The sequence below is a fragment of the Rhipicephalus microplus genome, chromosome 3 (genome assembly GCF_043290135.1).
Source record: "Rhipicephalus microplus isolate Deutch F79 chromosome 3, USDA_Rmic, whole genome shotgun sequence".
Classification (NCBI taxonomy): Eukaryota; Metazoa; Arthropoda; class Arachnida; order Ixodida; family Ixodidae; genus Rhipicephalus; species Rhipicephalus microplus.
Genome location: NC_134702.1, coordinates 66,038,934 through 66,051,532, shown reverse-complemented (window position 1 = coordinate 66,051,532; position 12,599 = coordinate 66,038,934). Strand labels below are relative to the sequence as shown.

The following is a 12,599-nucleotide window of genomic DNA, read 5'->3' as shown; positions in this document are numbered from 1 at the left end:
AATTTAAACTCCATAAGTATGAAATTTAAGGGTTACAGAAGCGAAGAAATCGATAGTTGGTGCTGTGGTCCGAACGCAGCCTAAAACTTAGTCACTTCAGAAGTGAACTTAAAAAAAAAGCTTAAAGCTTTACAGGACCTAGTATAACACCACCGCCTCGCGACATGTGAAGCAGTCCGCTGACCTAAATTTTGCTGGAAGGTTGCTGGCAGATGCACCAGAGTGCCAGTGCGTGTAGGATGTGAGTGAATTGAAGAGATACACAAGAGAAACAAGACAGACGTACTCAACGCCTTTTACTTGTGGGTCTCAAACTACAAAAATTAGAAACTATGTCACCACCTATTCCTTTTGAAGAGACTGAGCATAGAATGCATAACTCAGTCAAGACTTAAGCCGAAAATAGCCAGAAATTCGCCATGTCGCCATTCACAATTTTAGGCCGCCACGGGCCTCTCAAATTTGCAAACTTGGCAAAAAGTAGCCACCAGTGGCAACTGTGGCAGTAGCCAATAGCGGACGCGCTTTCTTCCCCGATATATGAGTGCGTTGCTCTAGCCCAGTGGTTCTCAGCCATGGATGTATCGGGGACCCCTTGCCGACTGGTGGAAGTGACAGGGGACCCCTTGCAGTGGAGGGGAGGGGGGAGAGGGTTGTAAGTAAGTTAACACAATTGGAGCGTGAGACAGGTGGCTTTTATTGCTACCAAAAACATCAAACAAACGTGTCACATCACTTCATTTTGGGCAGTTCATCAATACGGGGCACAGTCACGCTTAAAGAAAAATGCGGGTGAGGGTTTCACGGATCATAGAAGTAGTTTCGCGGACCACCACGGTATTACGGACCCCCATTTCAGAACCACTGCTCTAGCCAATCAGCGCTCTGCATCGCCTTGCGGAAAAATGTCAGTAGCATCTAAACCATGCCATTTTTCAAAGTGGCAAACGAGAAATAAAAAAAACGCGCTCAAAACATTTCCACCTTTTGTGCATCAAGAGACATAATAAAACGCTGCTTGTTCGTTTCCATTTGAATCGTGGAAAAGAGAACTGCCTGACATTACTATGGGGAATGGTGCGAGTGGTTCAAAAATTCAATTTTCGCCTGGTTAAACTTGACAGGTCGTGCCATGTAGAGGGGCCCAGTTGAACCACAACAAGTGTGCCATCTCGAAGCCAATTGGCAGGAAATTGATCAATGGCCGTTGTCGCTGCTGCGGCTCCCGCTGCTTTCGTCCTGCTGCTACTGTTGTCGGTGGCCGGGCAGTAAAGCCGGGCGACGTTGCGCACGGCAACAGTGACGCGAGACTTTCTGCTTGAGGCGGGTAATTTGAAGTGCGTTAACCAGATGCGGGCCACTAATACGTGATTTTATTTCAATATAAGCACTTCCTTGGCACAAAAGTAACAAACTCTACAAGGTTTCCAGTCCGCTATTTCAATAATCAATGTTGACATGATGGTTGCCTTTAGTGCCCTTCAAAAGTAAGCTTGAATTAGATAACTTTAGCATTCTGTTCATTTCATCTCATGAAGCAAATGGCGTACATCACAAACGCTCCTGTGGCTAAAAACCAGTGCTGTAGCCCGGGCCCAAAGGAAAGAACTGCTGGAAGTGATACATTGAATTTCATCCTTCGCAGTGGTTCATACAGAAGTCTCTTCTTTGAGCGTAAACAATCTGCATGTTGGGATGAAATAATGAAGGCCGTAGAGTAGCAAGACTGCAGATTGAAAAAATGCAGCCTTGTGAGTGCTGTAGCGACGAATGCGCATGTCAGTGTTTGTTTTGTTAACCAACACAACACAAAAGGTTGTAGTGAGTGAGAAGCGGCCGCAGTGAGCGTGCTGATGTCGTTGCCACTTCACAAGGTGAAAAGAGAAAAAAAAAAATTGACCCTGCGGCGTCCTCTCTAGCTGATATCGTAGTGCGTTTTCTTTCTTGCCCGGGCCTCAAGCTCATAGCATGGTTAGGCAAGCAGTAAGATAAAGACCATGATCACGATGAGCGAGGATGATGCCGTGACAATTTCAGGCAAAACGCTTCACGAGACTCGGTAGCTGAAAATCGCCGTATAGCACGAAGCCGCAACCAATGTTCCTAGATATTGCCAGTTGGAAAACCTCGCTCTCGAGGCAGCACCAACTCGTATCCGCTCTGAGGAGCGGCACTGGCGTAGCGTTAAGATTGAGCCGCCGCCGCCAGGCGGCAACGCTGAATTCACTTTTTTTTTAGTTCGCTTGCTCAGACCACAGCAGCGGGACCTTAAAGGGAAGGTTAGATTTCGGTAATCGCAAATAGTACTTAACATGGTACACGACAACCTTGCATGCTTGAGTGAATCAGCAGTTTAACATGATAAACATGCCGACCTGTGGGGCGCCGCGCTGTTGAAGTGGCTATGCCTCTGAGGAAAACACTTGCAAGCGGCAGCGCTTCTTCAAACCCCCATAATTACCCTGCAGTTCTCACGACCTGAACAGTTGCTATTCCACGAAAAGCCTTCCAGGTGACAGGCAAGACATACATTTCAGACTTACATTTTGAATGCGAGGACCCAATCACTTGCTATGGGCACATCGTAAGGGGAAACATGAAAATTCCATGTGGTAGATAGACACCTAAGCCCGGTGCGTTTCCTCAAATTTTTCCGAATATTCCCGCACACTTGTCTAAACCAGAAGCATTAACGCACAAAAGGAAACCACAAAAACTTGGGGATACCGCAAATTTCGAGGGCCGTGCGTCGGCAAGTGGTGGCGATGTATCAAACGTTAACATGGAGAACAACGATGTTGATGAAGCTATCGTCTCTTCCGATCCCGAGTTGTGTCCAGACGTAGCAATTTGGTTCCCTGCATTACAAGACCGAATAATGTTCTAATCTTGTAATGCCGAGCTTATCCAGAAAGAATTTTTTTTTTTCAGATTCGCTCTTTGTGCTGCGCTGAAAGCTTCAAAGTGAAGTCAGCCAGAGGGTAGCGCTACGAAATCGAGTGGGGCTGATTACTCGCCTGCTCCTTAAAATATTGAACCCTGCTGCTGCCTATAGGTTGATGTCAAAGATGAACATACTGCCTCTGCTGACATCGTCACGCCTTAAACAAATAAATTATCTAGGGAATGCTTTGCGAATTTGAGTTCAAAAAGGTTTCATTCAGCAGCATCGGTTGTTGTGCTGGAGGAAGGTTGGTCATCAGTTGGCCCACTTGATTGTGTGGGATCTCAATGTGGAGAGCGCCACGCTCTTGCAGTGAACGGACACAGTAGACGCAATCGGAACGAACCAAACAGCACACACTTTTATTTAATTACCTTTAGAATGATGATATCATCGGCCAAATTATTGTAACATCAATTGTTATCAACAAGCTAAGACAAGCTTACACAAAATTATCATATACTCAACAACATAACACACACAAGGCGGCCAATGCTTGACCCACTACGAAGGCCCCCAAAAGACGGCCCGCGGTGCCGTGCACCGGGGACACACCGCGAGGAACAACCATCCACGCCGAATGCCCCGCTCTAGAGAGACTCACTCAATTCTTTCGTGCCGCCAGAGGTCACCCCCAGCGCTACCAATATAACTATGATAACGATAGTGGTGACCAACGCTCGCGAATACCACGCCACCTACTGCTCAATAGTTGTGAACACGAAATGTGGGTCATGTGCGAGACATGTGCGCCATGAGGCACAAAAATTTTCACAAGGGGTGTTAGCACCTCCACATTTCCTCAACCTCAATTCAAATCATATCCCGAAAAAACAGCAGCATGAAAAAAAAACAGCTACACAAGCTCTAAGTAAAGATGACAACGCATGTCCCTAAAGAATGCCCGTGCACGGCGACACCGGTGCTGGTCGACACTGCTGCACTGTCCGGCTCGACGACTTCACCTCAATACTGGTCCCGCAACAGCAACGTCGCTATCAGCGCGACGAACCATCACTCGCACCGACGCGCCTTCTGGCTGCGACCAGCACTGACGAGGGCGCCGGACTGCAGGCAGTTGCGCAGATCCCAGGCATGTCCATCACCTGATCTCACGACCGCATTCCTGGCCAGTGGCGCTAACGATGTGCAGAAGACAACCAGCCGCTGGTTACATCACTCCCCCTGCGTACATTCAAAACACTCAAAAGAACAATGCAGTAGGCCAAAGGGAAGGGAGCTTTGGGCTCCTCGCCCACGTGGTACGATGGTCAGTACTGCTAGCTTATACACCGGCGGGGGCCAAGACGCCCAGCTAAAATAAAGCAAAGGTCACTTTTCGTAACTTGTGGATCGCAACATTAAAAAAAAAAAAAAAGATGGGAGAAGCATAGTGCAACACCTCAACGCCACGATTCACCTAGTTGGGCCACGTGCGACAGGCGGCTGCGGAGAGCCTTAGGCCTAATGAGTCGCTTGTCAACAACCGGCATCCACTCAGCACCCAGCCTAGGCATAGAAGAGGCAGCTGCAAGGAGACATCCACTATGTAAGGTGGCCCTAGTCGCTCGCTGCACACAGCAGCTTACCGAGCGATCGTCGCCCACTGTCCCGGACGGTGTCATGACGCCCGGCTCCCTGAGTCCCAAACAGATAGAAGCTATTTACAAAAAATTGGACCACCCACTAGGCTTCCGTACTCACTTGCTTCGTGCTTGGCCTACAATCCACGTGCTCCGAGCTTTGCTCACCCCAGGATGCAGACCACATGGCTCTCGTACTAACTCAAAAACATTCTTGAAAACCAACAACAACTACAAAAGACACTTGTGAGCAGAAAAAAAACCCCAATGTGCCGACAAGTTCAAACACATCACAACAACCAATCTCCTCGCTCTCAACAAAGCACACCGCCGAAGCTAGCAAATAAGTCCCCCGAGGCCTACTCTACCCCTGCCCTATTAAAAGCTTGTACCAAACCGCGAAAACTGCCGTCCGATGCTCCAAAAGCCCCACGTTGGGTAGCCAGTGTGGTATCTCGATGTGGAAAGCGCCACGCCCTTGGAGTCAAGGGAACAGTAGATGCGGTCGGAACGAACCAAACACCACACACTTTTATTTAACTACCTTTAGAACGACGATATCGTCAGCCGAATTGTTATAACTAGAGGCCGGATTTTTAGGCGCTAAAAAGTTTTTTAGGCATCAAAGACAGGCAAGTAAAACATCATTCTAGGCCCTCAAAATCATAATTATAGGCACAATAAATTTCTACAAAAATTGAAATACACTCATGGCTCGTTATAATGTAATGGGATATAATAAAACAATGGATATAAGGAAGTAAATGAAATTCCACTTGAAAACTTCATTGAGAACTATGCATTTTAAACCTCGTTGTAATGAAGTAAAGTTTACTGGTAAATGGATATAACAAACTAAATTAGTCTATCAAATAGTCTCTTAAAAAAAGTAGTGTGTTAAGTATATCGTTTTCTGCGGAGTTTGACACTCGTTCGGAGCGGCTCTTTCAAAACTCCCGTGCCGAGCTTACAGCCAGCGGGCGAGGAAACCGTCTTCCTCACACAGCCAGTAAGAGACGATTGAGGAAGCACTCAGCGGGTCACATGACCGAGAAGCGGCACCGTGGTGCGAAGTGATTTCCCTCTCAAGGCGGCAACGACTGCGTCTCCGCTGCTACCATGGCTGCTACCCTCTGCACCGAAAAAGGAGAACTCTCTGCGACAGCTTTCTTTTTTTTTTCCTCTCCGCGTGCGGCCTTGAAAGAAGGGTCTTTCCGTGGAGAGACGGAAAAGGGAGAAGCGTAGAACAGGCGCGTCGCAGATCGGCATTTGAGAAAGAGCAAACAATCCGCAACAGTCTTTTCTTTCCTTTTCTTCTTTTCCTTCTTCTCGCGCAGTGTTGAGAGGTGCCGCCGTGGGATTGGGCATGGTGCTGAGAGCATTTTCGGAGCGCGGTATGTTCGAATTAACCATCGCAAGTGCTTGCGCATTCGAATTACAGGGCCTTTTCGCTCATTGGAATACACATAGCTTTGACGGGACCTCAGCATGAGTTCAGATTACCCGAAGGTTCAAATTAATGAGATTTGACTGAGTTTATTTTCCGTGGCACGCATGGTCGCGTAGTGGTACATTGGGCCACAAGGCGGTTTCCTTCTTTGCATGCTTATAGGTGTGTGCCCATCTGAGCATACATTGCCGCAAACTGTTATAATTGATATAATGAAATAATGGACATAACGAAATAATTGTGGCTCCCCTTCAACTTCATTATAACGAGGTTTGAGTGTATCCCAAAACAACAAGGCTGATGACTTGTATCTACGGCAAGAAGCAAAAAAACTATATTTAAGATACGCCGCCTGGCCGTTCACCGCTATTGCCCTGCGAGTGGCCGTGGAGTCATCAATACGTCTAAATGCTACGAGTATTTTGAAAGCATGCGGGCTGTGGGCACACACCAATAGTATTCTAGGTGTGAAAAAAATGGCAGCTTACCGCGACAGTTATGAATAAAGACCACTCTAGGCGCGAAAAAAGAATGTTTTAGGGGCCAATAATAAGCCCTAGAAACTGCTATTTAGGCATAAATAGGCGTTAAAAACTATCATTACGCATATATAGGCACAATTCATAATTACTTCAGTAGCGTGCACAGGACAAATATTCAACTTCTAACAAATACAGCAGGCAAATTCTGTGCTTTAGGAAAGCTAAGTTTATATTTCTCATGAAAAGGAATAGCAAGAAGCACAATCATTTGAACAGATTTAGGTGAAAGCTGAGGTAATTTGACATTGTGGGAAGGGCTATGAAAACTGTGACAAACCAGCGTCATCTCAAGGGTTTCGGCCTTGAATTGTGCTTGCTTCTATTCAGTATTTGCTTTTGAGCGAAAAAGAATGCTCCATGTCCACTGAAGTTAGTGAAGTAGATTTGTGGCCTAGCGCTTTCAATGCTCTAATTGCATCTAGAATATTTGAATCTGCACCACTCGAAACCTTAGACACTTGCTTTAGCACGGCAACCTTATCAGCCGCGGGTCTATTGATGACGATGCGAAGCTTTCCTGCACGGCCGAAAAAAAGAAGGGGGTATTCTTAAGCTTTTCCTTTAAACGTTGAACGCGATAGCACTCCTGTCCCTGATGCGTACTTCCACCACTTAGTGCATACTTTTATTGCATGATGTTACTTGATAAGTTTAAATTGTGGATTACTATACAGTATAATCGATAAAGTTGAAAGTGGCTTGTGTCAGGGAAGCTTTCACATATGGCTGCATTCTGTGTGATAGGTGCATGCGAGTTGATACAAAAGTAACAAAATGAATCTGTGTGCCAGTGGAATTACCACAAAATACATGTTATTCGTGCAGATTCAGGGGTTATTTAAAAAAATTGGCAGTTGCGTAACCAATTGGAAGCTTTATGCCTCTGCACGCTTCAGAGTGTACATCAAACTTAAAATATTGCTGACCTTTCCGATTTCTTCTCCCCGGTTTCTCACATGGACCGTTTCTCAATTGAAGTAGTAGTGCTGTGATCCTCTGGTCCATTGCCTGAGGTCATTTAACGGATTCTCTTTATTCCACATTGCGCGGCGGACTTCCGATAGCTGCCATTATGAAAAACATAAATGCCAACAAAACTTATGTGTAGGCTGTAGTCGTCAGCGCTAGGCTAGCTTAGTTTTGGCTGATTAGCGTACATTCTAGATACACTGGACTCTAGCCTCCCAAACGCAACCGCAGAGCTGCACTACTCTCAGACCTAGTGATGGGGATCTTCAAAGAGCAGTGGATACACTAACGTTAGTCTCTCCTCGCTTCGCTACACTACACTCTAGCCACGCTTCGCTACAGTACACTCTAGCCATGCTCACACAACCATGCTGCACTACTCTCGAACCAAGCGCCGAAAATCTTTTAGGGGGGGCCTACTAGCGCTATAGGTGCTAGCCCCGCCTTTTCTCGCTGGGGTACAAGCCCCACTCACGTAAAAACGCGTTTAAAGTGCGATGTTATCAGAGCTTTGGCAAATGTCACATGCGTCTGAGCGCACTGGCCGAGTCTAGAAATATGTTGGCTGTGGCAGTGCGTCGACTTATGATCTGTTCTCGCCAATATAACACAGTGTATGCGTGCGTTGACCCTACGCCGAACCATAATCGCACCTTACTAGTATATAAAAACATCAACGAAAAAAAAAAAATTTGCGTGCTATGCACGTGTTGTCATTAATATGGTCACACCAAGTGCTTCTTGTTTTCCTCCATATGAAGAGCTCATTTAAGCAAAACGCTTACTCGAGGAATGTGAAAAGGCATTTTTAGGCACTGAAAAGCTCATATAGGCACAATAAATATGTGATTAAAATGTTTCCCATCCCCTAGATCGTGTTTATATGTGAATAGGCTGGAAACGGACTCCAGGAAAAAAATAAGCATTTTGCCTAAAGTTCTGGTCTTTAGTTATGAAGTAAGCACCTTGCATTACGCACACCAAACGCACGCATTTAGCCATTGGCACTGACAACAGGCAGCAAGGCCCACGCTGACATGAGAAACGTGACCACTTTCGGGCATCTTTTCCCATTTATTTATGGTAACATCCCAATAGAATGTCTCCCTATCATATCTTTAAATCCCGCTTTGAGCACCATAACGCGCCGGCCACAGACGCTTGTGCCACCATAACTATCAAAACAATGAGGCGCTGCTGTCTGCTAAGGCTCTCAACGTTGTGCGCCCACCACACCATAAGTGGCGCTGCGCACGGCTTTCAAGGCACCCCCTATAGGTCTCAATCGGAGCGTACAGAAAATTTGTCAAATTGGAGTACACTCACATCTCATTATAACAAATTTGAATCTTACACAGAAATAAGCTTGTTATTTCTGAAAAATTATTATTCGGTAAAGCCTCATTATTTTGAACTCGGTTATATTGAAATTCTATCTAATTAGAAATATTTCTGTGCTCCTGTATTTTGCAATGTAACTCTTAAGGGATAATTTGAAGTGGCGGTCAGCACCAGTCCGGTTAATTCGAAAATTTTGGGTGTCATGTGCCAATTGCCGATCCAAATTTCACCTCAAATCCGCAGAAACCATGGCCCTTAAGAGCCACAAGGCAATGCAAAGCAGCGATACTAGTAAGTGGCAGCTGAAGCATCTCAGCCACTTCCAGTGCAAAAAAAAGGGAGGGGAGGGGAACATTCTCGTGATCAACCGAACTGAGCGCCTGCGGAAACAAGTTGTGCTTCACTGCAATACAGTGATGACGCGTAGGCATGTTCGCATGTTTCTTGCAACGTCAGCTCGTCAGGATCGGTGGTCTAGTGGCTAAGGTACTCGGCTGCTGACCCGCAGGTCGCGGGATCGAGTCCCGGCTGCGGCGGCTGCATTTCTGATGAAGGTGGAAATGTTGTAGGCCTGTGTGCTCAGATTTGAGTGCACGTTAAAGAACCCCAGGTGGTTGAAATTTCCGGAGCCCTCCACTACGGCGCCTCTCATAATCATATCGTGGTTTTGAGACTTTAAATCCCACATATCCATCAGTCAATGATCGTCACGATTTACCCATTCTTTTCGAGAGTTTGAAAAAATTTCATGAAGGACAGTTTGGCCGAATTTGTAATCTGTGTAAACCTTCAACTGCCGGTGCCTCCAGCAATTTGCGCACTTTCACTGTTGGTGGAGTTCTTGCCTGCAATGCCTGCTTCAAAAACTAATTTCAAAAGCTTCAATGATAATGTTTTCAAACAGAAACATATCGCAAATTTCCTCACACTGGCCATTGTCAAATTATTCTACCAGAAAAAATGGGCGAATGGTCACATCATGACGTGCTGACGCAGTGAGGAGCAGAAGACGTGCTGCCCGTGTGTCATTACTGTGTTGCAGTGACGTGCATCTTGTTTTCCGCAGTCGTGCATTGCAGTTCATTAAAACAGCGTTTTCTGTCTGTATTTTTCTTCTTTTTTTTCTTTTCGGTGGCATCAGCAAGGTCCGTCGTTCCTCCATGCTTGCGGCAAAATTAAGACCAGGTATTGGGCGAAACATAACCCTTGGAGCCGCAAAACAGCCGGCTCAGCAAACTATCAGCCCTGATTACTTCAAATATATACAAGTTCCTTGCATCCCACATGTTCTGTCAATTTGAAAACCTGCTTAATTCAAAGATTTCTCGTGGCCCCAGTGACTTCGCACTAACGGGCTTTAACTGTAAAGGTATATTCCTAATCCAATATCTATTGCAGTACTATTTTTAATTTACGTCATTATAACCAATAATTTTTTATGTACAAATTCCTTATATCGAGCTCTGAGTGTACTTATTGCTTGTTTGTGTTGTGTCTCACGGAAAACAACCAGCCATCGCCCAAACGAGACATCACATTGTGTATGCGTGTGCGCAGGTGTGCAAGTTATGACTGCCTCACTCGACACGGCATGATGTAAACAGTGACTTGATTGTGTTTCTCTTTTTTTGCTCAGGAATATGACGAAGCACGGCATTTGTTTCTGGAGGAGAAAAATAAGCTGCGGGACGAAGAGAATAAGCTGAAGACGAAGGAGCAGGAGCTGGCTCCGCTCCAGAGTGCCGTAGAGAAGGTGTCGCAGTGGCAGGCCAATATCGGGGCAGTGGAAAAGGAACTGGTAAGCGACCTGGTTATGTGCACATTGTGTCCGCGTGAATGTGCCTGTTGCATAAGCATTCGCAGGGTTCCCCTATGCCCTATGGGAGGAGGGGGGGTTAACATTCATAGTAGCGGGTCCCCCCCTATCAAGTCAGTGTATGAGACTAGCTTGGGGCAATGATATAAAAAAAAAGAAAGCAGCAGACTGAGAAAGATAATCGAAACGAAATGGCATTGCTAGTACACAATCAGCCTTGCCTAGCCTTGCCCAACGGCGCCGCTGCTAATGCTCACAATGGCAAAGGAGGCTTTTCACTTTAGCTGCCCATTGTTGTGCGACTTCCACAATTTTTCTTGCCAATGACCGGTATATAAGACAAGGGTCGACTATTCATCGCATTTTATTACTATTATTATTATTTAAGGGGGCAGACTGGTCTTAGACATTTTTCGTTTATTTCTTTGGTGATCTTGATCAAACTGTACAAGATTATGCAGTTTTTTTTCTGCTGATTTCAAATATTTAATTAGTTTTCCTGTAACTCGTCTTGCTCTTAAGATAACTTATATTCGCCCCCTATTGTTGAAGGCCACCATAGAAAAAGGAGTGCTTAATTAAAAGTAATAATCAAAATATGCCAACATAGCCTAATCACTATAGAGTGAAAGTATGCAAGAGTTTTTTGTTTTTAGGCCTTTCTTGGTTATATTACAGCAAAATGAACTATTCATTTGCAAAAGCAGTTGAAATTGTTTTGCTGTTTTGATGAGTATATAATTAAAAAGGCTTGTGCTCTGAATTCTGCTCCCATTCTTGCATTCTACACACATACAGGTCTCCATTGCAAAAAGAATTGTTGTACCTGCCCTTCACTTTTCTGAGAAAAATGGAAAAGCTGAAAACACACAGCTTCTTCAAAAAGCAACAATCATGGTGTGCATGCTTTGCAATCCTCATAAAGGTGCTCATAAATTCGTAGCAGAGCTTCTAACACAAATGCCGGCCAATTATAAAGAAGCCTCGTAGTCGGTTCCCCATTGTTTTGCAGGTTCTGCATGTTAACAGCACCAAAAATCTGGACAGTTAGAATTACATTTAAAAAAATTATCACCTCCTGGTGTGTGAAAGTCTGCAGAGAGAGAGAAAAATACTTGCATAAAACAAATATGTCAATTTTAAAAAATGAATTTTGTTGCCACACTTTTTGGTCCCCAAAACCAGTCTGAAGTGGTTCTTGAGAGAAAGGAAGAGAAAAGTGAGCCCCATTATTGTCTGCTTCAGTGAGCGACACCGCCACAGAGCTCACAAAGGGATGGGGGTAAGGAGGGATAAAAGGGTAGAAGTAAAGGTATAGGAAAGAGGAAGAAGAAGCAACAACAAACTGAGGGGATAGGAGAGACAGGAAAGATGGAAGAACGGTCACTGGAGTCCGTGGACGGGGTACACTTGCGAGAGATGTTGTCGGCGTCTGTAGATGGCGTAGAGCAGGACCAGTAAATCAGAGCTGCGCTGTCGTCGAAGGTCGTCGGCGACAGGAGATGACGTAGGGCGATCCCAGTCGGCCAGCGCTACGATGACGCCGAAGGTCGCGAGCGCGCGGAGCGCGCGGGCGCACAACCGGTCGGCACGGGTTTTCACAGTATCCTGATACAGTAGAATCTCGATGATACGAATTTGAAGGAAGCACGCAAAATATACCATCCCGAATTCGTACAAATCAAAACCAAGTTAAAGCTGATTATAAAGAGGAACAAGAACTTTATTGGGGTCAACTACTTCTTGCTGAAAATAGTCTATGATGTTCTTTTTGAACTTATCTGCTTTCACTGCCTCTCAATAAAGTGCCGAGGTTTCCTCACTCATGCTGCTTGTGCTACAAGGCGCGTTCAGATTTGACATCAAAGGGAGTGAAAGTGGCAAAACTTACTGAAAATTCACTCGCTTCGGCGCTTTTAAGCGGCCGGAAAAACCCGCTGCGACATCGATATGA

At 45.5% G+C, this 12,599-nt stretch overlaps 1 protein-coding gene across 1 annotated transcript in view; it reads left to right on the top strand.

Moving 5' to 3' along the window:
- The window catches only part of SMC5 (structural maintenance of chromosomes 5), a 115,239-nt gene that overhangs the window by 16,658 nt on the left and 85,982 nt on the right, over window positions 1-12,599 (top strand). Inside the window, exon 6 of the mRNA XM_075889690.1 lies at window positions 10,466-10,627. Within this exon, the coding sequence (XP_075745805.1) occupies window positions 10,466-10,627 (162 nt within the window). The remainder of the gene's footprint in view (window positions 1-10,465; window positions 10,628-12,599) is intronic.